At 29.2% G+C, this 26899-nt stretch overlaps 2 protein-coding genes across 2 annotated transcripts; both read left to right on the plus strand.

Moving 5' to 3' along the window:
• The first annotated feature begins 14373 nt into the window (after positions 1-14373).
• On the plus strand, positions 14374-17392 carry LOC130936743 (protein STRICTOSIDINE SYNTHASE-LIKE 10). Its single transcript, XM_057866887.1, has 3 exons — positions 14374-14833; positions 15821-16084; positions 16442-17392. The coding sequence occupies exons 1-3, from the start codon at positions 14547-14549 to the stop codon at positions 17007-17009; spliced, it is 1119 nt and encodes a 372-aa protein (XP_057722870.1). The 5' UTR covers positions 14374-14546; the 3' UTR covers positions 17010-17392.
• A 2015-nt stretch (positions 17393-19407) lies between these two features.
• On the plus strand, positions 19408-22420 carry LOC130936493 (protein STRICTOSIDINE SYNTHASE-LIKE 2-like). Its single transcript, XM_057866569.1, has 3 exons — positions 19408-19722; positions 21173-21454; positions 21528-22420. The coding sequence occupies exons 1-3, from the start codon at positions 19439-19441 to the stop codon at positions 22096-22098; spliced, it is 1137 nt and encodes a 378-aa protein (XP_057722552.1). The 5' UTR covers positions 19408-19438; the 3' UTR covers positions 22099-22420.
• Positions 22421-26899: the final 4479 nt, after the last annotated feature.

A 26899-nucleotide genomic window follows, 5' to 3' on the forward strand; every position in this document is an offset into this window, starting at 1 on the left:
AACTCTAAACTGTTGATTTCTGCTGTCAGATGGGTAAATATCGGTTGGTTCGATCTAAAAACAATAAAACCTTCTTCATCATACACCATTTCTCCATCGTAATGAATGAATAACAGTGGATTTCTTGCCAGTGTAAAAAAGAAATCAACAATAACCAAAATTATTATGGAGAACAAAGTCGGGTGCTCAGCTTCATTCTCTAACTGGAATTTATGGTGAAAACTTTGCCTAGAATTCGTTGGGGTGTGCGGCAAACTCCGTATAAATCATAGAGTTTGCCGGGGAGTGTGGCAAACTCTATAATTTATATAGAATTTGCCGGGGGTACATCAAACTTGTCCTAATTAGAAAAAAAAAACGTATAAATAACTTAGGCGGCTGTGTTTATTTCTGAGAATAGGATAAGACAAGACACTGAGTACAAGGCACAATGGACAAAACACAAAATTTTGTATTCTTGTATTCTATTTTGTGATAAACTAGAATAAATTATGAAAATTCAATTTATTCTCATTTTTTTGTCCAAAAAAATTGAGAAGAAAAATATAATAGTAAAAAAAATATAAATATAAAAAATTAACAAGAATAATGAAAAAAAAAAAAATATAAGTTGTGTCCTTTGTTAGTATTTCTATGTCTTTCCTGTCAGGATGAATACAAAATACACTAATTCAGTGTCTCTCGATACAATATCTTTATTCATGTTTCATCTGTCAAATATAATTTTGTGTATTTATATTTCTGTTTCAGTATTTCGTTTTTATAAACAAACGCAACTCTAAAAACTCAATGTTTCGTGTACTCCCCTTTTAACTATTGTCATAAAAACTAAATGAGGAAATTTTTCAAAATTACAAAATTTATGTGGACAGTATTTATTTTTTACATAATTTAATAGTTTATTATTATTATTTATCAATGTATCAAATGGAAATAAAGCTTTGAGATATATATTGTAGAGATTGAGAGAACAAAATGGTTTGTATTGAGTTGCATAAGTTTTGAACTTTTCTTTCTTGTTATTAAGTTAGCTAATCATAAGATTTAAATAGGTTGGTCAAAATGGTGGAGTGCATCTGATTTTATATATAAATAATAATGTCTTTAAAATTTGAAGGTAAATTCTATCGCGCTGCTATAAGACCGGTTATGCTTTATGATACAGAATGTTGGGCAGTCAAAGGAGAGCACGAACATAAGCTAAGTGTGGCAGAGATGAAGATATTGAAATGTGTGAGTGATCATATGCAATTGGATAAAATAAGGAACAAAGATATAAGAAAAAGAGTTGAAGTAGTACCCAACCATTGTAAAAAAGATGATAGAATTGCGTCTCAAGTGATTTGAACATGTGAGAAAAAAACCGATAGAATATCCAGTTAGGAGGGTGGATGAGATGGAAGATGAATAATGAGTGAAAGACAGAGGAAGATCTAAAAAGATCATCTATAAAATAGTAAAAAAAAATCTACATTTAAACAGTTTTTTAGTAAACATATACATGACAAAACTCGATAACTTTTGTTTGATTCATGTAGTCCGACTCCACTTAATCGAATAATATTTTATTGTTATTATTGTTGTTGTTATTAAGTCGGCTAATCAACCCAACCTAGCTAAAACTAATTTTATATATTCAATTTATTCATAATTTGCTATTACAAATCCGCAAGCTAAGTTGGGTTTTCTTTATAACTATGAATTCTAGTTTTATTTCAAGGTATAAAGAAAATTAAAGAAGAAATATAGATATTTGTTTCAAATTGCATTATCAGTAAGTTTTCTAATTATTTTTGTATGGAGGATAACTCTTAATTAAGCAATGTACCAAATTAATCGAACCTTAATATAATATAATATGATGACTTGTTGATTATTTTTTATTAATTTATACTGAATTCTTTTTTTTTTTTGTTAACAATTATCGAATTTTAAATTTTTAGATTATAAAAAAAGATAAATTAGTTCTCGTAATCTTGAATTTGATACGTGGTTTGCTAGTAATTACATATTTGTAATGGTTATAGAAAGGATATAATGCCAGGTGTTCTTATATACAAATTCAAGTGGTAATTTAATTTGAACATTTTTTTTACCATCTTCTTGTGGATGAAAGAGTTAAATTTAATTTGAAAAGAAAGTTACTAAAAAATAACAACATATATATTGCATATATTCCTGGTCCCTATCCCCACTTTCCTCCATGTCTTGGGGCTTTTTATTTTCTATCATGGACCCCTCCATTAATTGAATTATATCTTTCCAATAATCCCTTCAACACTAAACATTACTTTATTTCTCAAGTGGCCATCATTCGTTACATAAGATTTATTGTTATGGTTAGCTTTGATTGCAAAAGTTGTCCTTTAATTTTGACACCCTAAGAAAATCATCAGGGTACAAAAGTTGAAAATAACACAAGCATGAGAAGTCATTATATATTATTCTATTAATTTTTATAATTTTATCAAATTTATAATTAAATTTTTATATATATATATTTTTCAATCGAGTTCATGCATTATTTTTAATTTTATATTATATTATTTTTATATTAAAAATATTAAAATTACAAAATATTTTTTTTAAAAAAATATATAGCCAAATATCTAAATAGATTCTTAATTATATATACTTTTAATTTACAAATAAATATTCAGTTAGATTTAATATTTTTTATACTAAAAAAATATAATTATAAAATTAAAAATATATAAAAATTTAATTATAAATTTGATAAAATTATAAAAACTAATAAAATAATTAAACTATATATATAGCATCAGCTAATAATATAACTTCAATATAATTCATCGTTTTAATTAATCAAAATATATGTAACTATTTATGAAGTATTTAGACAGAGGAGTAATTCATAGAAGAACAAGATAATTAGATTTGAACAAGGAACAATTATTAGACTTTTTTTTTTCATCTAATACGTACTGTTTGACCCAAAAATAAGATAAAGCATTATATATAAGCAAGCATATTTTGTTATTAAAAAGAACTATAATAATATGGGCGTTAATTATTATATTAATTGACTTGTAATACGAAATATATCAACTTGTCAACATCATGATGAAAAACTGAAAATTAATTTCTACGACGTGCTTAAGAACTTTTATTGACGTGACTATTAGATATGGTGGACCTGTCTTAAATATATGCATCTATATATATATGAAAAAAATGGAAAATAATAAAATGAGTAAGAATATAAGTTTTTGTTTATTAAAGCTTAACATATACACATGTATATATCAAAGTATCAAACCGACACGCGCATGCATGTCCATAAAATCTAATCAATAATAACCTAACTCGTGCTTCTCATATATCACTGTCACGATGTTATGTTTATAGAAACAAATTAACGTGTTCAATCAAACATATATAACTTTATTTTTAAACTTTCTTTCAGGAAAAAAGAAATTATATAATGGAGGTCTTGTATATAATTTTATGTATAAAACCGTGTTTGTTTTTCATGTGACAACATGTGTGGGATTGGTTTTTTATTTCACTTTATATATATAATAAGTATATATTAACGATATGAAGTAGAGATTAAGATAATTTAATTAAATTAAATAGCAGTTGTAACCAATCATATATAGTTGCATTAAGTTAATGATCTCAATGGAATAGTTAAATTTGGTTATAGTCAGATACATTGCATGGTCCAGTCAGGCAATGTAATTAATTATATATTTAAGGAAGATACGATTGTACTTTGAGATCTCTTTTAAAGATAATATTAATTAATAATAATAAAGATAATCATCTCAAGTCATTTAATTTAATTAATTATTAATTAATATACGGCACATAAAATTAGGTCAGAAGGGTATATAATCATGGGAGTATCATCATGCACATATTACTCCATAGAATACCCATTTACCTAAAACAAAATTATATTCCAAATACAGAGAATAGAGCCAAAATTGCTAAAGTTTTGAAATCTCTAATTTATGTAGTTAGTTATATATCGCTATTAGGAAGATTATATTTATAGCATAAAGAAGGGTGTGATTTGCTTATTGGCCTATGGTGGTTATTATTACTAATCAATTTTGGTCCACAAGCCCAATGTATAAAAGTATAATTAATATTATTCTAGTTAAATTCTAATTATAAGGGTATGTCAAAGTGAGAGATGGGCATAAAATAAAGTTCTTTTATTTTTGCTTTGTATATACATGGCTAAAAGTTCTTTTCTGTTTTAAGTGCCTCTCTTTCTCTCTTTCTTTCTTTTTTTTTTTCCCTTCCATTATTTTGTCTTGGCATGGCATGGCATGTGATTGAAAAAGAATTTACAATTTACAATAGAATTTATTGTGAAGCTTAATGACTCTTCTCGAAAAGGAATTACAACCGTAAAATTGAGTACCTATTAAATATATTGAAAATATTTAATAATAAAAAAATTTAACTAAAAATAAACAGAATTTATTTTATTTAGTATTTATTAATTATTGCTATTTTTATTTAATGTTTTGTACTCTTAACAGGATATCGAATAAATCAAACTTGTATTAAAATCTTAATTTGAAAAACAGATACAATTTCTCTAAAAAATTACTTAATATTGATAATAAAACAAATTGCGTCAAATTACTGGTGACAAATTATAATAAATAAGTAAAATAAATGAAAGTATTGAATAAAAATGTAAAATTGAACTTAAAAGAAAACAAAATAACAATGAAATCATTAAAAGTAAAGTAATAAAAAGAAAAAAAAAAGACAATAAAATAAAATAGGCTCTTAACACTCGCACATATTTGCATTTCATGATTTTTTTTTTTTGCATTGCTAAGACTGAAGTTTTTGCAGAATTTGTGTGATGATCTAGTATTTTTAATTGAAGTTCTAAAATTCTTCTGAATTTCTCATATTTATAGATCATGAAGATAAATTTGCCATAAAAAATCTAACCCACAATCTCACTTTCTCCTTTTTCTGAGACCCATGACCTTGTTTTGACCATAAAAAATTTTGACTCCCAAGTTTTAACACTCATGTCTTCCTTGATCGACCCGCATTTTCTTCGGCTTGCTCCTTAAATTTCGCATCCATATTCTCTATTCAGGTTGAAGGTCGAGGAACAAGTCTTGATGTTCAAAGAAGGATAATAACTATTTTTCGACGTCGACGTTTTTTGTACTATTTTTCTTCGATTTTGACTTGTCCGTCTTTGTTTTTATGGTTGAAACACTAAATTTAATTAAATCTATAAAAGATGGGGTTATATTTTGAATTTTATACACTATTTTTAACTTAGCAGGTCAATAACTAATATGTTATAGATTATAATTTTATTTAAACATTTATTATTGACTAGTTATTATATACATAAAATAAAATTAAAATTCTTAATATTTATTTAATTGGACGAATGAATTAATTACTTGAGCAATTTAAATTAGTTAATAAATTGGCTATATTATTTAAACAAATTGGTAATTAGTAATTATTAATTGTGTGACACTCTACAACAAATGTAATGATATCTACGTCCATTTTTATTGTTATCATTAATAATAAATTTACCGATAGATTGAGTAGGACTCAAACATTTATATATAATCTGATTCTATGTTAGATGGAGAACTTCAAAATTCAAATATCTTCCCCTACCAATTAGCCCTATAAGGATAGATCTCAATCAGTAAATAAAATAGATGTTAGGAAACGTTACAATAATTTACGTACAAGACTGCACGTATGTTTAAAAATAATAAAACCTTTAACTACCTCTATCTCTTATCATCTTACTACTAGTCTACGTAAATGTGAATTATATAAAAAGAAATGTTATGAGTATCAACAGAATTTATTATTTATTATTATTCTTTTTAATTATAAATTTATTTTTTAATTTAATATTATATTTTTAATTTATGTTTTTAAATATTAATAACTAATTAATAATAAAAAATAATAAATTTGTTGAATTTTAGTATTTTTTAAATAAATAAACAATTCACGTCGACACATAATCAAAATAATTTTTAAAAAATAATATAATAATAAATTAAATTGATCTTTTTATTAATTAGATATATAGTGATGTATCAGAAAATAATTATATCGTGTTATTAATTTATTATGTAATTGATAGAAAGATGAATGTAACAAAGACTTGTGTTTCAATTGAAGTACTAGTTTTGAAAATTGCGGTTATATTCTTGACTTGTGTGAAATTGAAGAGGAAGAAGAAAAGAGATGAATGGGTGAGGCACTCATTCCTAGAAAGAAACTTAAAAGAGGATCATTCAAAAACAATAATAGTGAAGTTTTTCAAAGTCATGATTCTTGCCGGCATTGTGGGTCACTTGAATATATCTTTGCTCATTCTGCTTTTGCAAAATTATATACACATTCATCCACCATAAAAAATAGGGGGAATGCGAATCGAATCGGATTGAATATGATTAAATTTTTAAATTGATCTGGAATAAAATTATTGGATTGAATTATATCTAATATTCGTAGTTTTTAAGTTTAGATTCGATATGACTCATACATTTGCGAATCGAATTGAATATCGGATATATCTGTAAAACATATAAATATTTTTTTTAAAAAATATTTTTATTAAAAATATTAATAAAATTTATTTTTTTATTCAAAATAATATTAAACATACTTTTCTTAAATAATAAATTAAAACAATACTATATATGATAATTATTAGTTGAAATAAAATATAAAAAATATTTACTTTTTTATTTTTTTATTTTTGTAGATATGCAGATCAGATATGTGAATACATACATAAAATTCGTAATCAGATCCGATTAATGTGCGGATCGAATCGAATCTGATGGTCTTACAGATCGAATCTATATCTATAATTTTCAAATTGAATTTAAATAAACATCGTAAATATGTGAATCAGATCCGATCCATGAACACGGCTAATAAAAATCCATTTCATTAATATCTTGGGGGATCACAAATTCACAATCAGCAAATACACTAATTCATATTAAACTACTTGCTTCTAGCTATATAGCTAGTTTTGTAGTTAATAAAACTCAATATATTTTCTTAGGATGGATGAAATAAAATAATATTTTAATTTTGAGCATATCTTAAAACAAACTATTATTAAATATTTGACTCCTTTTTCTCTTTTACATTTGACTTAAGAAATCAAATGTTCAACGAAACTAACAAACTACACCCACATGATTATATACTACTACCATGTATTTTGTCACTTTAGATAAAGTTTAATTTGGCCTTGATTTTTTTTTTTACCTAATAGCCAGTTAGAGAGTGTCCATAAATAGGGCCCACTTAGATTTAATTAGATTTGGATCTTAACTTAATATTTGATCAAATTTATTTTAAATACCCAAATTTAAGTTTAAGTTAACGGAAAAATGAATCTTCTTTTTTTTTTTTTAAATTTTTCTGCAAATTAAAGTATGATATTTTAGTATCTAATATATTTTTTTTGCTTTTTTATTAGTTCTATTTAAAGAATATAAGGTTTAACTCCAAAATAAAATTAAATAATATTAATTTGATATATAATTAGTGTATGTAATTTTATTAATTTATACAATAAATTATAAAATTTTGTCTTTAAAAATTAAATTAAATAAATATTACATAATATTTATATTAAAATAAAATATTAAAAAAAACAACAACATAAAATATAAAAAATATTAATCAAGTATAACATTTAATTATTAAATTTTACTGTAAAATATATATTTTAGTTATAGAATATTATTTCGGCTGAGTCATACGGTCCAAATCTAATTCGAAAATTACATATGTTAAAAACGATAAGTTTAAATGCAACAAATATATTTTAAATTTGAGCTGAATTTTAGATCGAGTCAAGTCTTTAACACTGCTATAATCAAGTTAAAATCTAAATTAAGTTGAATTTTCTATTACTAATCTACTTAACGTAGGATGTGTATACGTAGTTAATTACCATTATAGTAATTTTAACTGAAACTATATCTATATAATTTAGTTCATTCTGAGAAAAAAAAAAGTATACCTATTAAATTGGGTTCGATACCTCTTATGTCATGCATGTAACCTAACTATATAGAATTGCCATAATAGTAATTAATAATACACATAATCACTATGTTAACTTGATTGATGATGAAAGAATTAGGATGATTCATGATGATTATAAAAAACTCAAGGACTAAATTAAATATGTCTAAAAAACCGTCCAATATATATATATATATATATATATATATATATATATATATATATATATATATATATATATATATATATATATATGTCTAAAAAGTTTAATAACCATAGGGGCAAAATTTTATCTCATTTTCCTATACTAAAGATATATTCGAACATTCATTTTTTTCGGATTGAGTTATTCATGCATTGTCATACATTGTCTCAGCTAATCATCAATCTTTCCCACTACTCCATTGATGGACTATTTTTTTTTTAATAACAGATTTTCTGATAAAAAAATTTATTAAAATACTTTATATACTATTATTATTATTATTATTATTATTATTATTATTATTATATTTCACTTTTAACAAAAAAGTAAAAATTCAGGTGCAATTAACTTTACGTGAAGTTGATAATTAAAAATTATTAAATAAAAATTTAGTCAAATTATTTAACCATTCTCAACTATAAACTTCACATAAAGTTAATTGCACTGGAATTACTACCTAATTAAAATACAGCACTAGTACAATATTCACAAATTTAAGTTAATTAATTAATTAATTAATTAATTTTCCTTTGAGCACATGATGAGTTCCTTCCAGCCTAGTTCAAATGTAAAATCTTGAACATAGGAGAGAACAAAATTAAAACATTTCCACCCTTTTTAATTTGAATAAAAGAATAAATTGGTTGATATGGGGAAGTTTAGGTTCATGTACCGTATCTGCTTTAGCCTTTAGCTTTAGCTTTATTCTAGGGATTTGCACAGTGTCCTAGGATCCATGTGTATGATGATTAGCATGTCCTAGCAAATAGTATTCTATGATTATATTCAATTCAAGGTCTACCCTTAAGAACGCCCTTTGGGGCAATGCTGTTTTTGGTTGTCCCTATGAAATGTCATAGGGTCACAATAGACAACTCAATTTTTTATTTGAGAGAGTTTATGTTAACAATATTCTATGAACTCAAGTTTCGTATAAATATAATATAAAAATAGGGAATAATAATATATAGAAATCTTTAACAATATCAATATTGAAAGATATACTGCTTTAATATTATATATAACATACAAGAAACAAGACCTTGTATTGAAATTTTGTAATGTGAGGAAGAGAGGGTAATAGATGGAAAGGAACTAAACAATGACAAAAAAGTGGAAAACAGAGATAGCCTTGGGCCTTAAAACCGTTTTATTGGGCTTTTATGTTTTTAGGATATAGCATTGTTCCTTCAATAAATTCAGAAATTGGTCTTTTTTTCTTTGCCCACCTTATATAGGTTGGGCTGGGGTGACATGTTTTGGGTAGCTGGGCCTAATTGGCCCACATCCAAATGTTTTAGTCACTGTTGATGTCAGAGTCTGAAAAGTGAACCCCCCCCCCCCCCCCCCCGGGGGGGCCACCACAAGAAAAAAATTGACGACAGAGAAAGAATCTATCTATGAAGTTTTCTAAATTTGAAGTGAAATGGTTAATTTTCCCTTAACAAAATATATCCATGATATGGTTTTCACATGACATAGAAAAATTTTGAAATTTTGAGTCAACTGTCTTGTGTTATCGAAATGCTTATAATTCAATAAAAAATTAAAAATAAAAAATGTCATTCATGTACTGCTTCAAATGTAAAATAGAAAGAAAAGAAAATTAAAAAAACAGTTATTAGAAATTTTAGATAATCTACAATCTGTGACTAAAAATACACTAAACTCTTAACATTTTACTTATTTATTAGTATAATTTGTATTTGTATTAAATATAATCTATAATAAAGATTAACAAATATAAATTCCGGTTAAATTAGTAGGTAATTAGTTAATAAATTATATTTTAATAAGAAAAATTAGAAATATGAATATTATATCAAATTAGAATAGAACTCATCGAAACGAAATTTTAACACTAATTTTGAAAAAATCGGTCTAAAATTAGACCGAACGGACCAAATCGATTGAATCGAGCCGAAATTGAGCCGTGGGCCCAACCGGACCAGCTTTCTAAAAGGACCCACGTCCTCCTCTTCCCCATTTCAGCAACGTTGAAGTTACAGGAAAAAGGAGAGAAAGGAATCCTGTAACCTTACGGTAAAATTCCAACTGATGTAACTCCTCCGTCCGAGTTCTGATCGCCGCACCGTTTGTGGTCACGCATTCACCGCGTCGAACTCTTCGTTTTTATCGAAATAATTTCATAGGTAATTTACTATTTCAGCTCAGCCTCTTCATCCCCAATTTTTAGAGAATTTGGTGGAGATATTGAATTTCTTTACTCTTTGATGTTTTAGGATCTAATTAGTTTGAGGAAAATGTTTACTCTTACTTATGTGAAGCTTGGGTAAGGTGAGGATACCATAATTCTATTTTAATTTCGTTGAATTTGAGTTTTGAGTATTAAATTGGATATATATGTGTTATAAATGTGTATTAGGTTGTGAATAAATAATTAGAGTTTGAAATTGTGAATATTGGAACTTGGAGAAAGCTGAGCTTAGAGTTTGTTGAATTTTGAGGGGGCTGCCTTGGTTTTAAATAAATTGCTTTGGTCGTTACGTGGAAATCGGTTAAGGTATGATTTATGTTTCTTGCATTTAATATATAATGTTCTGCGAAAACTTAGGCTAGATGACCATAGGATAAGTTGGATTGCATGTGTATATTTAATACTTAGTATTCTGTTGATGAACATGGTTGGTTTTGTACTTGTTGATTAACTGGTGATTTGGTGAATTATTGATTTGAGGTATAACGATTGTGCAGGTTATTGTGATAATGAGGTATTTTGTGTTAAAAGCCTAGGATTTGTGAAGTATGATTCTTAGTTGAATTTTGGTTGTTGGATTTGAATATTGTATGAGTATAATTATTGATCTGAGGTAGATTTATTGTAGTGATTGTTATGATGATGAGGAAGGGTATGTTGAATTGAAAAGAATGCAAGTTTGGACCCGAAAAAGGGTGGCAAAGTCCGAATTTTAGAGGAGATGCTGCCTAAATTTTATAAAAAATTAGAGATTTTGTTTATATAATTATTTAAAAAGATTTAGATTTAAAGGTTATATGTTTTGACTTTGAGTTATTAAGAAAATGAGTATGTTTTAAGTTTGATTCATTTAGAAAAGAATGAACTATGTTTTGAATTGGAACTATTGATAGACGGAATGGGAGAGGTGATAATGAAGGATAAGGATTGAATATGATTGATGTATGATGATGAATGAGATATGATTGAGAATGATGTGGATGTTGATGAATTATAATTGAATTATTTATATGACTTATGAATTTGAATGATCTGAGATACGAGATTCTCTGGATTAAGTGTCGTGGCTTGCCACCACATGTACCAGGTTAAAAACTCGATACTCTGTTGACCCTACGACGTAAGTGTGACCGGGCACTATATAAATTCTCGGGAATGTTACCCCCATTGAGCAATATTGATTATTTGAGAAAAAGCTATACATAGACTCTTGATGATGCTCGTCGGGGGATAGTCTAAGTTCAATTCAGACTTGTCGGGTTGGCTAGATAACCGACAGATGAGCCTCATCAGCTATAGGACAGGCATGCATCATATGCATATTACTTGAATTACTTGCTTGTGCTTTAATTGGGTGTGCCTATATGTACTTGCCATAGTAAATGTATATTTGTTACCTGCAGTATTTGTAATATTCTTGTGCTTACCTTTATCTGTCTATTTGTCTGTGAAAATGCATGATGGAGTTGGAGGTATGGAGGAATGGCGGTATGGGACTTAGATTTAAGGTTAAGTTAAGTTATGTTTAAATATTTTTAGAAAACCACATTTTATGGCTTCTGTTTAATACTTTAAGCTTTATAATCTGAGTATTGGCGTTCTAGGATTGCCTCTGGCATTCCCAGGACCTTATATATTATGTGTGTGATATTTTACTATACTGAGAATATCCGATTCTCATTCCATAATATGTTGTTATTTTTCAAATGCAGGTCGAGAGACATCTCGTTAAGCGTCTGGACTCTTGAAGCGGAGTGGTTACTGGGTTATTTTGTTATACTATGATGTATATGTATATGTACTTAGTTTTCTCTGTGCATAACTTATTCTTTTTGATCCTCTTAAAGGTTTATGGAGAGGCAGGACTGTGTATATGTACTTTTGGGTTTTGGATATGTATGTATATATATGTAAATATTCTCCGGCCAGTCTTGACTTCGCAGGCTGAGTTAAGAGCTTGTTATTTTGTATCTTTGGCACTCTATTCCTACTTCTGTTATCTTATGTTTAATAGTTATTTTTTTTTCTAGTACGCAAGTTAACTCGCTTCTTGAGCGTTGCGCTTTTATTTTGCAATTTTTATTTCTTCTATTCTTTAAGACTCCTAGCATATTATAATTCCTCTACTATTATATATACTCATTTTATTTTAGAGGTCGTAATACCACACCACCTCTATTTTACGACTTAAACGTAAAGTTTAGTGTGGTAGGATGTTACAACAAACATATATAATTATTATATTTTATATTTCTTTTATAAATTCTTAAAAATACTTCATGAATATAAAAAATTATTATCAAATTAGCTATAATTAAATTTAGCGTATTCAAATAATTAATATTTTTTACTAATATCAGTACATATTTCTATACAATATTTAATTAACAGCTAAAATTTTGATATAGATATAATATACAATTTTTAAATTTTTTATTTTAATAAATATAAAAATACATTAATATTTTTTCTTAAAAACTATATCAATTAAATATTTTAACATATACTTTTACAATACATTAAAATAAAGATTCACATATAATTATGGAATTTTTTATTTTAATAAATAAAATAAATATAATAATTATCAAAATAAATAATTTAAAAAATATTTACGAATTTAAATTTTTCAGTCTTATCTTGTTTACATTATAAACGAGATGACATTTTATGTATCTCGTTTATACTGTAAGCAGCTACTCTACCATCGTCCACGTCTCAGTACCACTTACTGAAGTTACAGAGGCACCCCCAACGGGATCACTGTGTACGCGTAGACCTAGATGATACGCTACGTCCTATAGGATGATAGTGACCTCACTCCACGGGAGATGAAACGTGCGTCTCCGGATGCCATCGTCCCACACACGCTGAAATCAGAAAATTGTCAAAAATGAAGTCCCTGAGGGACACTGTGTCGCCGAATTCGACCTCAACCAGATACAGCACGATAGCGTTGGGTGGAGGAAGGGTATAACTCACTCGTCGAGACAGTAGAAGGCGAGGCCTCTGAAGATTAAAAAAAATATATCATGCTTAAAAAAAATTCATTCACATACTGGTGTTTTCGGTTTATTATTTAAATCAGCTTAACATGATACACAACACATTAGAGATTACGCAAATGTTTCTTTCTAACTTACAGCTACTTCTACTTAAACACATACTTCGATGTTTATAACCTACACATGTCTCTAAATTACATATTCCATAGTAAGCAAACCCTAACTTGAACGTTATAAATATTAACAATCTAGCACAAGTTAAACAGAGTTCCAAACTAATAATTATGTCATAACAACCTTCCACAAACAAATAGAGTTCTAAATTCCTCCTAAAGACTTATTCCTAAACCATTTAACTACGTTATGCCTCTTTAGGACTACCCTAACAATGACCGCATACTTAGATTAAACAAACAGAACAAAACTAACTTCGAAGTCAGTTGCCCCGACATAATGTGACGTCTCGTTCAGTCTGTTGATGTCTTCGTTGTTTCCGGTCTGACGCACCATTACCGTATTAGTCTAAAATAGGGTAAGAAAGGGTCAAAAGAGGGGAGAAAGAGGTTTAAAAAGTGAAATGGGGGCTGGAATAAAGCCGTAAAAGACTTTTACTTATAGGCGCAAACATGTCTTATTTCGTATACAGATTGAAAAATTTAAATCGGTAAATATTTTTTAAATTATTAATTTCGGTAATTATTATATTTGTTTTATTTATTAAAATAAAAAATTCTATAATTATGAGCATATAAAATTAATAATTTAAAATGAGTAGATAATTTAATTTGACCTCACATTAATTATACGTTGACATGTTGAATAAGAAAAATTGCAACGTGTGTGAATGGTGATTGGAGGCTTGTTGCGATCGCTATCCTCTTTGAAAGTTGAAACTCAAAAACAACACTACCCACCATCGTCAACTACAAACTCTTCAAAGCAGAAAAAAGCTCATACATACTAATAATAACAAAAATCAGAACCAGAATAACGAAAATAACAAAGAAGAGGAAATCAGAAACAGTGCGGTTTTTTATATTTTTGGAAGAATAAACAATCACTTGCTTTAACCATGTCGACGGTGGTGGTTGTGACGGCAACGGTACTTGCACTAGTGGCCGTCACCTTCGCCATTTTCAAGCCCCACCAGACCCTCTTTGCGCCGCCGCAGCTTCAAGCTTCCAAGGATGTCCTACACGCCGCGCGCCTCCTCCACGTCACCGGAGCCCTTGGTCCTGAGAGTCTCGTGTTCGATCGTCACGGTGGAGGGCCATACACCGGCGTCGCCGATGGTCGGATTCTAAAGTGGGAAGGAGATGAAGTTGGTTGGACTGACTTTGCTGTCACCTCTTCCAATAGGTACCAAAATGTGAACTTGTTTCTAAAACTGTGAACTTTATATGAATTTGAGGGTTGATATGCATTGGTTTTTGTAGAAATTAGTGAGTATTCAAATGGGTCTAGTGCTTTTTGGAGATTTATTAGTTTTAGAATCAAAAGTTTTGATTTTTGTGTTTTTGTGTTCTGATTATGCTAGTGGTAGAAGATTTGATATGAGGATTTGGAAACTTAGTTGAATGATTTTCAGGTGCTAGTAGTCCCTTTTGAAGTGTGGGCACGGTTAAAATGAGTCATTTTCTCATTGAATTGTGTTTGCCCCTTTTGTGTTTAACATGTCCTATGCATGTTGTGGGAGACTTTGGACTTTGGAGTTATGGAGATGTAGGGTAGCTGCCACATTTATTTCATGCTAATTCAGAGTGAGGACCAGAGTTCTAAGCTGATTCCCTTCAAGGAAGGTCATTTTACTCGCAGCATTAGGTGCATGTGCAGATTTATCAAATATGTAGCAACAGAGGAATTTTGGATAGGTTTCTTTTGTAAGCAGCATAGTTTTACTTTATAAAGCTTTCTTCTTGTCATTCTCAACTTTAGTAGTTGCAATCTGGCAAAACTATTAAAAGTGGTTTATTCACCATTGAATGTAAGAGCTTGCAGTACAGAGGATAAATCTAAAATGTTCACATGATGTACTTTATTCTCGATTATTCGGTTTTGAATGATAGCCACTTTCCATACATAGATGCTCTGGCATGTGCATAACTGGTTGTGCTTGTTATTTTTCTAATTAAATGATAATTAAGTATTAACAACTTTAAGGGTCTCTGAAAGTAGAAATCTGATTATTTGGTATTCTGATTTTTCTGATAAGCTTATCCAAACAGTCTACACAACTTTAAAAATTAACTTTGCTTATAAGACATGACACTAACACATACTTATAGCCAGCCGGACATTCTTAACGTTTATTATGAATTCAATGAGTTTACTTGCATGATTTTCTAGGACGGAGTGTGTGCGCCCATTTGCACCGGAGTTGGAGCATATTTGTGGGAGGCCATTAGGACTAAAGTTTGACAAGAAAAGTGGAGATCTGTATATAGCTGATGCTTACCTAGGCCTAAAAGTAGTAGGACCTGAAGGGGGTTTGGCCACCCAAGTCGTAACGGAAGCTGAAGGTCAGCCGTTTCACTTCACCAATGACATGGATATCAGCGAAGATGAAGACGTAATCTACTTCACTGATTCTAGCAGTGCCTTTCCCAGAAGGTAACTTCAGCCTTTATTTATTTATTTATTTTTTGTCAGGGATACCTGCATTTTCTTAATTAATAGTCCTTATGATGCTACAACTCTCATTCCAGTGTACAAATGAAATTTAAAAAATTGACTCTACATTAGTTCACTGAACTAAGCATTCCCCAACTCTAATCGATGTGTTTCTCTTAAATCTGTGGAGAAAGTGTTAGCTCTTTTAGTTTCCACCATGATTATCTTCTTGTTTAATCTCATAACATTTTAGAATTAGTCCAAGAATTTGCTTATGAAACCTAAAATCTTGTTAGTACCGAGTATTTCTAATTGCAGAGGAACTTTACTCTAAATGTTCACCACCTTATTTTGCAGGCAATTTATGTTTGTGCTCCTTCATGGAGACAAGACTGGCAGGTTCTTGAAATATAACAAATCAACAAAAGAAGTGTCTGTTTTATTACGCGGCCTTGCTTTTCCAAACGGTGTTGCTTTGAGCAAAGACGGCTCGTTCGTGCTCATAGCAGAAACCACTACTGGCAAGATCCTAAGACTCTGGCTTCATGGACCTAATGCCGGTGAAGTCAATACTTTCGCAGTGGTTCCAGGATTCCCTGACAACATAAGGAGAAATTCGGAAGGCGAGTTTTGGGTGGCTTTGCACGCAAAGGGAACTCCTTTCTCAAGATGGGTTACTTCTAATGCATGGATTGGACAGACATTGTTGAAGGTTGGATTCAACTTCAAGCAGTTGCATTCGTCGTTTGCCGGGTGGAAGCCTCATGCTACTGCTGTAAAGCTAAGTGAGAAAGGTGAGATATTAGAAGTGTTGGAAGATTGTGAAGGGAAGAAGTTAAAGTTCATAAGTGAAGTGGAAGAGAAAGATGGGAAGCTATGGATTGCATCAGTGTTAATGCCTTTTATTGGCATATATGATTTATGAGTCCATCATTCATAGGTAAAGATGGTATTTGAATTACTTTAGAAAGTAATATGAAAATGTGGTTGTTTTATTATACGCATTGTGAATTAAATTACTTTGAGTGATAACTGAAAAGGCGTTGGCTTGAAATTTAAGCTGTGTTGTATCAAATAAGAACAGTTCATTCCTTTTCAAGGGTAGCCACACCATAATTGTCAAAACTCAAAAGCATTTTTCTTTTTTCATACATACACCACAGTCAGTAGAAATTTTCAATTTAATACAGAACTACTTCGGCTGAGAATAAATTTTTGGTCATGAGAGACCCCAAACATTGTTGGGTCATTGGAACGGGCTAAGTTTACAATCTGTTTCAACTTTTATAGATAATGTAAAGTATATTTTGTACCTCGACAAAAAACATATTACATGTACAAGAATTTTAATTTTTTTATGGAGAGCATACAAATTTATTGATATGGCACAAATTTTTGTACATACTATAATTTGCTCACAACACAAACTTCTCAATATATTATAGATATTTTTGCACATAATACAAATTTATTAATATAGTATAAAAATTTTTAGAGGACTACATACTCAGCACATAAATATTTATACATAGCACATAAATTTTTGCTATGAATAAATTATGTTAATTGAGTGAGTCAATGTTTTGAATATGTGATCCTCCAAAAATTACTATGTTGCACACCAAAATTTCTATGATATGCTAAAAAATTTTTGTACTGTGCGTATTGTTAGTTGGTATCAATATATTGAATATGTAGTCCTTCAAAAATTTTTGTGCTGAGCACCAAAACTTGTGTTATACACTAAAATTTTTGTATTGTGCGTATTTTGTTAGTTGAATGTCAATGTTTTGAATATACGGTCTTTAATTAATTTTTGTGTTATATACTAAAATTTATATGTCTCTACCAAAATTTATGTGTTGTGAATCAATTTCTGTACTCTAATTATCTGGACATATATAGGAGAGGAAAAAGATAAAGACGACGAAAACAATGATGATGATAATAAACGAGGATGAAGAAGAAGAAAAAGATAATGAGACAACAAGATGATAATGACATCAACAGTGACAACAATAACGACAGAACGATGATGAAGATAAAAAATAAGGAGAGGAATCAGTTTAAAAAAATACGCGATAACTTGGTTGAAAACTTGTTTTAAAAAACGTTTGAATACCTAATTTTATTGGAAAAAAAAAGTATATCTGGTCTGACTTTTGTTTTGAGATTGAATCGAATTTTCAAGGAGAAAAAGGGTAATATCCTAAACTAGTTTTTAATCTTTAACAAATTTATGAACAATTTTTTTTAATTTCATTAGACAAATTATTTTTTATATAATATTATTTATTTATATAGAGGAATTGATTTAAGAATATAAAAATTTGTTAGGACTATTAACATCAATGAAAATAGCTTTATCTAATTTTTTATCAAAAAAATTAAATTGAAGATGAATTTGTTTAATAAAATAAAAAGTTAGAAAATAATTTAATAATTAAAATTTTATTAAGGATTAAATGGTTCGATTAAAATTTTTTTTTAAATATTATTTAAATTTAGGAAAAAAGACAAATATGTCATTGACCTTTTGATCCGTAGATATTTAGGTACTCGAGAATTCGAAAATACATTTAAGTCATTGATATTTTAAAAATCTGGACTTATTGATTTCTCATGTTCATTTAAGTACTTGACCTTTTTAAAATCTGGACTTATCGATTCCTTATGTTCACTTAATTTCTCAGACTCAACATAAAAATATTTGGTTGATACAGATGCATATATGCGAGAATTTTTAAAATTAGACAAATTAAACTCAGAAATTGATATGTCCAAATTTTTAAGAGGTCAGGAACTTAAATATATTTTTAAATTTGCAGGAACTTAAATGTCTACAGACCAATAAATCAGGAATCGATTTATCATTTTCTCTTAAATTTATAGAGTGAAAATATTTTATAAATGTTTGTATCTTTTAATTTTTTTTTGGGTCTTAGTATTTCTCAAGTTGTGGGTCATGCCTTAGGCATTTTGTGAGAAGATTGGCACAAATGTAGGAGAAATTTAGAAGAGAAAAATTTAAGTACAATAGTTTGAATTTATATTAACTAACATTTTCAATTAATAATTTAATATTTTTAATTTAGCAATTTAGTATTATTTTTTGTCAATATTTTTAAATATTATTAATTAACCGCAGACAAAAAATAATAAATTGTGTTGACTGAATCTATAACGTTGCTCAATTTTTAATATATTACTAATTTAAACTATTTTTAAAATTAAATATATGAATTTTTTATTTTAATTTTCCTCCAACAAGCTATAAAACAAGAGAGTGGTAGTGCAGCTCTAAACTCTTCTCAAATATCAACTCTCATTCTCTCTCTCTCTCTCTCTTCAATCATGAAGACACATGCAGAGCCGCACGTTATGACGGCTGCGGTGGTAGTGACCATGACGGTGGCAGTTGTTCTGGTAGCTTATTTGTGTGGTTCGAGCTTGAAAGGCGGGGTTGATGATGATGAGTACGAGGCCATTCCCATTGAAAACGCAGTGGGGCCGGAGAGTTTTGCTTTCGACCCTCGCGGTGGTGGCCCTTACACCGGCGTCTCCGACGGTAGAATAATCAAATGGGACCCTACTCTTAACCGCTGGCTCAACTTTGCCCTCACTTCTTCTCCCACCAGGTACAAATGCCATCGACATAACAACTATTCTTTATGCTCTACAATTTTTATTTTATTTTTTTAGTTTAATTTTAATAATCGCTCACAGTATAAAATCTTTATGACAAGTAATTACTTTTATTAGTATGCAAATGTAATATTGTAATATATAAAAAAAAGAATTTTTTTACAAAAAATGTTAAAAGGTTAGCCAATGAGTAATAGCTCAAATGACATAGTTTTTTCATATTCAATTAAGAAGTTGTGGGCTGAGTCTCCTATCTTTAGTAAAAAAGAATGTTAGAGGGGTTAAAAATATAGACTAAAAATATGTTATAAAATTATTAGACTAAAAAAATAAAATTAATAATTAAAAATAATTTCTAAAATAATAAATCTGGTAGTTTTTGAGTTTTTTTAATCTTTTATATTGATGCTCTATAGAAACTAAATCATTTTTATTTTGATTACGACAAAACAGATTCTTGGTGTTCGAATAGAAAAAGTCTAAATAATCAACTATAATATAAGCTAATTTAAGTCAATTTTTTGTATTTAGTTTTGAAATTCAAAAAATTAGAATCATAAAAAATTATTTTTTTATAATAAATTTATTTTTTAACTAATTAATTTTAGTTGATTATTTTCTTACTTGATTTTCTAACGGCACCAGTTCGTGTATCATTGAATTTTTTTATTTTTGTTTGCATCTTAATAATAATTAATCTCAAATAAATATGTTAGGATCAGTTTGACGGTGTGAGAAATTAATTAAAGTAGTAATAATTTCTAACTCATTAGTATAAAATACTGAAATATAAATATATGTTGAAATAAATTAAATTATATATATATATTTATATATAAATATATTAATAATTAATTTTAGTAAATAATTTTAGTATATAAATAATATTTTTGTTTATGAAAGTATGGTTAATTAGCCTTAATCATGTATGGTAAAGGGAATACGTGGCGCACTGGTTTCCCCTGAGCGAAAACTTTAGGCTAAGTTGACGTGTGGTGTGAGGAAGCCAAGTATGATGCGCATACCAAGACGCAATTAAGTTATAGATAAGATACGCAATTAAGGTATTGGTGATGCAGTTGAGACTTGAGAATTGAGATGTTCTGTTGGTTGCAAACGAGGAAAGGGATGGAGAGTGTTTTCTCTTTCCTTAAATTATTAGATTTGTTAGCTTTCACTTTCTTGCCTATTCTTTGCTTATTAAACTTGGGACATGCATGGCCATTACGTTATCAGTCACTTCATTCTCCTCACAACATTTAGAATTAGGTGGAAATTCAGGTGTAGTCTACTCCACACGTGAACTACTTCATATGTGAAGTTGATACTTGAGAATCGTTAGATGATTTGACTAAATTTTTATTTAACAGCTATGAGATATTAACAACATGTGGTTTTTATATAACTTATTCTTTATAGTAAATTTTAAATATTTACTATAAGGGGCAAAGATGATGATGAAGAATCTGAATCTGAGGAGTGTGGAGGATCAATTGAGGAGCAGAAGAAGAAAGAACACATTTGTGGGAGGCCACTTGGTTTATGCTTCAGCAACCACACCGGTGAGCTTTATGTTGCTGATGCATACAAGGGCCTACTTGTTGTTGGGCCTCATGGTGGCACTGCCTCTTCACTCATCCCTTCCACCTTCACCAACAGTTTGGATATTGATCAAACAACTGGGCTAGTCTACTTCACTACCAGCAGTTCAATATACCAAAGAAGGTAACACTAACATACCACATTTACTAGTATTCAAAAGTTTATCAATGTTTGTGACATGCTAACAAAATTGCAGGAATTATATATCTTTGATACTAAGCAAGGACAGAACAGGTAGGCTAATGAAATATGACCCACAAAGCAAAGAATTAACACTTGTCCTAAACAATCTGGCATTTGCAAATGGTGTAGCATTAAGCAAAGATGGTGACTATATCTTAATAGTAGAGACTACAAACTGCAGAGTACTCAAGTATTGGCTAAGCACACCAAAGGCTGGAACATTGGAACACTTTGCAGATCTTCCAGGTTTCCCTGACAACATCAAACGTAGTCCAAGAGGGGGATTCTGGGTTGGAATTCACTCAAGAAGACAGAGACTTATACAATGGATTCTGTCATATGATTGGATTGGAAAAGTACTAGTTAAAGTTCCTTTGGACATTACAAGGATATATTCATATTTGGCTAAGTTGAAAGGGAGTAGTGGAATTGTAATTAGGCTAAGTGAGGAGGGTGATGTGTTGGAAGTTGTTGAAGGTTTGGTTGGGAATTCTATTAGTGAGGTGGAGGAAAAAGATGGGGTCTTATGGGTGGGTTCCATAGATACACCCTTTGCTGGAAAGTACAAAAGGATAGTAAAGTGAAAAGGGATATAAGATTTTGTTCTTTTACATTGAATCATGCTGACAAGTATTATTATATAGGAAAAGAAAAATATTCTTAGGTGTGAAAGTGAGAACAAGTCATATGCAGGGAACTCTGAATTTCAAAGTGACTCAAAAAATTCCCAAGTTATTATGACATTGGAATCTTCTTTTGTAAACAAAGAAGCTATATTATGGCATGGACAGAGGCAGAGTTTCTCTTGGACAATGAGGGCCATGGCCCCCAAATATTTTATAAAAGCATGAGTAATATATAGACAAAAAGTGAAATTAATTCAATTAATTAGTTAGTATTATGTTCTTTCAGCAACAATTACTTGTGTTCAATTCTCATGTTTTACCAGAAAAATACTGGAATGGACTTAATAACTTAATAAATTCATATTTAATACTAACATAATCTTATTATTACCCACCACTTTAATGAAAAGAAAAACTAATTAAGTATAAATACAAGTGATAAGAAAAAAAAATAAAAGGATAGATAAATAAGGTTTTTTTCTACTAGACTTCTAAAAAATCTGTTCTTAGCAACCTAAGTCATCGGAAAGGATTTTCTACTAGACCTTCAAAAAACTTGGCCTTGATAACCTAGATCAGATGGATGAAAATTGAATCACTCAATCTTCTCCATGATGAGTTTAGAAAACTCTAAATTAATTTGATGATGATCAAACATTATTAAAATAATTAATTACAAAATTATTAATTTAATCTTCAAAATATATTTGCTGATTAATAATTTTGTTGTTTTGTAGGTTATATATATTGGGCATAAAAACAAATTAAAGCCCAATTATGCTAAAAATACATTCAGTTTTGTGCAAAATTGTTATATGAATTGTGGCTGAATTGTTATGCTTGTTGGGCTAGGAAAACCAATTTAAAGCCCAACAAAGTGGTTGGTTCGAAATCAAAGGTTATGTATATTGGGCATAAAAACAAATTAAAGTCCAATTGTGCTAAAAATACATTCAGCCTTGTGCAAAATTGTTATATGAATTGTGACTGAATTGTTATGCTTGTTGGGCCACAAAAACTAATTTAAAGCCCAACAAGGTGGTTGGTCCGAAATCAAAGGAAAGGAATTGGGGCATAATATTTTCTCTACCCATTTAACATGATGAAATCCTTTTCTTCAAATGTTTTGCTGCATGCTTCTAACGGATCTCATTTTCATCATGTGGTGGATTTCAAACTTATTCAACTATCATTAATTGTATTGGAAACATGAGAGAGAAATAGCAATTGATTTGATTGCTATCAAAGCTATCACACGCTGGTAAGTGAAGGAAAGTGGAAAACTTAATTCATTCTAATTCTCTTTCTCAGTTCTATTGATTATTGTTCAAATTTCTATCTCTTCTCTCTCTACTCTCTCTTTTCTTTCGGTCACTTCACAGAAAATATGGAAGTTAATGCAAGCTACCATTAGAAAGAAGAAGAAGCTAGTAGCAAGACCATTATGCTGATGGCATCAAGAGAAAGAAAATCTGAGGTATGGAGTGGTTGAGATCTTTACCACAAAATATAAGATGTGGTGAAGTAAGTTTAAGCTCTCCATAACAAAAAATGGAAGAGATCCATTCGGTCAGAGGAAGAAGATCTTTGAAGGGATGGCTCGTCTCAACTTTTGATTAACCACCACAGGAGGTAGTTACTGTAGCTACATGGAGAAAGAGGCAGAAGTTAGAGCAGATAGAGCTGTCATCATCAAGAACTCATCAAGGGCCCGTAATCCTTCTTGGAGTGCAAGTCAAGATGGAAGGCCCGGATTAATGAAGATTGGTGACAAGAAAAAACACAGAGATAATTATATGTTGGGTTTTACATTCGGTTTCTTCTTCTCTCTCTCTCTGGCCGAACCCGTTTTTACATGAAGAAGAAGAAGTTTAACTCAGTTCAAGAATTTCAACCTTGGAGGCTTCCCCTTCTATAAATAAGGGAGAAAAGCCAGGGCTTGAAATAAGGAAAAGAGTAAAAACACAGTGTTCCTATAGCTACCACAACTAACAGAAGTTCTTCTCCTTCAATGTTTTTCATTTTGTATTTTCTGTTTAATTTTGTCTGTCTTGAGTCTCATGGAAAAAGACAAATAGTGAGGTTTGTAAGAAAAAGCCATAGAGCGAAAAAAGGCAGAGTATACAAAATTAAAAGAAAAAATCATAGATGTCCTTAGAGGTCATTTGTACATCTGTGTTGTGTTTCATGATTCTGTGAAAATTCCCTTGCAAGTTGTATTAGCACTTTGCAGTTGAAAGCTTGGTGGGTTACCAAGTCAAGTTCAGGATTGGGGCTAGATTCTGGACTTGTCTCGGATAGGAAGGGTAATTCTTAGGGAGAATTTGTATATGTAATTATGATTATAGTGAAATTCCATCATTATTGTGATGGAGACTGGATGTAGGTTACATTGCACTTAGCAGCTGAACTAGGATACATCTTGGTATGATTTTCTCTCTCTTCTACTCTATTTCTGTTTCTGCTGCACAGGAGACAAATTTGAAAAATATCTCTTGGTTGATTACGAGACAAAAAAAAAGTCTCTTGATTAGGCACGAGACAAAAACAAGAAATATCTCCTTAAGTTTTTTAAAAGAACAGCAAGTGTTATTAAGCAAAAAGGGATTAAGATTCAACCCCCACTTCTCTTAGCCACTGATAAACCATCACTCCATGTAACAAGCGAAACAAATCACTCACCTCACTTAATCACACTAAAAAAAGTGCTTAAAACACTAAGGAAATTTTATTCATTAAAGTTATGTAAATTGTCTCACCAAAGGTGTTTAAATAGACCCCAAACAAACTAGCTAAAAGATAATATAGGATAACTAATTTAAATGAGATTTAATCTTATTGGATTAGATCAGATTTGATTTAAATTTTAAAATCCTAAAGATATGATAACTAATTTAAATCAGATTTGATCTTATTAGATTATATCAGATTTGATTTAAATTTAAAATCCCTAAAAATACTACTAAGCAAATTAGAAGTAATTCAAATCTTTCAACAAACTCTAATAGGAAAATAAATTAAAAATAAATTACTAAAAATTTGAAAATTAATAAAAATTATGCCTTCCATTGAATTTGAAAAGCTTTATTGGGCTTCTTGTTGTCCTGCCTTAGTCCAATGGGCCATATGAATTGTTGCCCTTTTAGCACCACTATTTTTAAGACGGACTCTTGGTCTTCTTGATGTCTAAGAGTGGCATAGCACAATTCTTCTAGAAGTCAGATCGTTGAATATGATAAAATTATCATTCCGTCTCTTAGCTCTAAAATAACGAAAATGTCCTCCTGACCACGTATCAACAAGCTTATTTATTTATTTATTTATTTATAAATTTGTGTTATTTTAGACTTTATTGATTTTTTAAATTTATTTTTTTACATTAGACAAAATATAAACATAAATGAATAAATATTAGTTTAATTGTATTCGTATAAATTAATAGAAAATTTATAAATCATTAATAAATTGGATAACCTTTCATCTATTGAATTTAGTATTATTTTATATTTTATTAATTTTTTAATTAAATTTTTTCTTAAAAAAATTCAAATATTCAATAAATGTTGTAATTTGTAATATTTATGGTCTAACTATAATTCTTTTTACATACTTTACTGTTTATAATATTCTAATTTTTTTTTTACAATTATAACTTTTTTACCTATTTTATGTCATAACAAACTTAAAAATAATTAATATAAATAATATTACATAATTTTATGTTAAAATTTTTGCTTCCGCAATAATTTTGTTCAAGGTCCGTCATTGGGTATGACATTAATATTTACAAGTTATCTGATGTCAAATAAATTGTTAAAAGCGTAAACATGACGGCAACATCCATTAGTAAATACTTATTTCTTGTACACAGAAAGAATTAAATATCTTTTTAAGATAATTAATCACTTTTTTTTCTTTTTACGATATTTTTTTATTTGACATATTAAAAATTAATCTATTATAAATTTAATGTTTATTTATAGACTTATTATTAACTAATAAATTGCTAAAATAAAATTTAAACATTCAAAACTTAAAAAGTAAATAAATGAGCTCACTGCTACACGAACCCAATTAGTTCAATTAATCACTTTATTTAAGAGTTAGAACAGATTTTACCTTATCTTGGGCTGAATTGTGATGGATTATTAATGAATAAGAATCCAAGGCCCAACTACATAGGAAAACTCTCACGCCAACATTGGATGGACAAAATAGGGTTTGGTACTATAAAAAGAATCAATCAGTTAACTCACTCAATGTCAAAAAATAAAATACTAATTAATTCTCTCCAATATTTTGGGCTTTTCTTCTTTTTGTAAACAAAAAATTGCTCAACAGTCTTTTGGGCTTTTCCCCATTTATAAACAAAAATGATCCTCACCAGTCTAAATTGACCAAAAGTAAAAAAAAAATGTCACCATATATATAAATTTCTAACTCATTCCCTTAAGTATCTTGGTAATTTTTAAATACCAAAGTTAAATCATTGAATGCCAAAAGAATGTAAAAATGATGAGATATAACATAAGTAAATCCTACAAGCTTCGTGTTCCTACATCAATCATGGTGAACTCTCTACTCGTTGAAAGGCTAAGCAAAATGTAGTAGTCATGAGCTTAATCCAAATCACTATCATTATCTCAATTAAGTTTGATTTTTAGCGCCACCGTTTCTGTTGGTGCGCCAAGAGGTAGACCTTCCACCACCACATATATTTTTGGTGTTATAGTCAATGGCCTATTTAAGCCACAGAAGT

Source organism: Arachis stenosperma, chromosome 6 (assembly GCF_014773155.1).
Source record: "Arachis stenosperma cultivar V10309 chromosome 6, arast.V10309.gnm1.PFL2, whole genome shotgun sequence".
Lineage (NCBI taxonomy): Eukaryota > Viridiplantae > Streptophyta > Magnoliopsida > Fabales > Fabaceae > Arachis > Arachis stenosperma.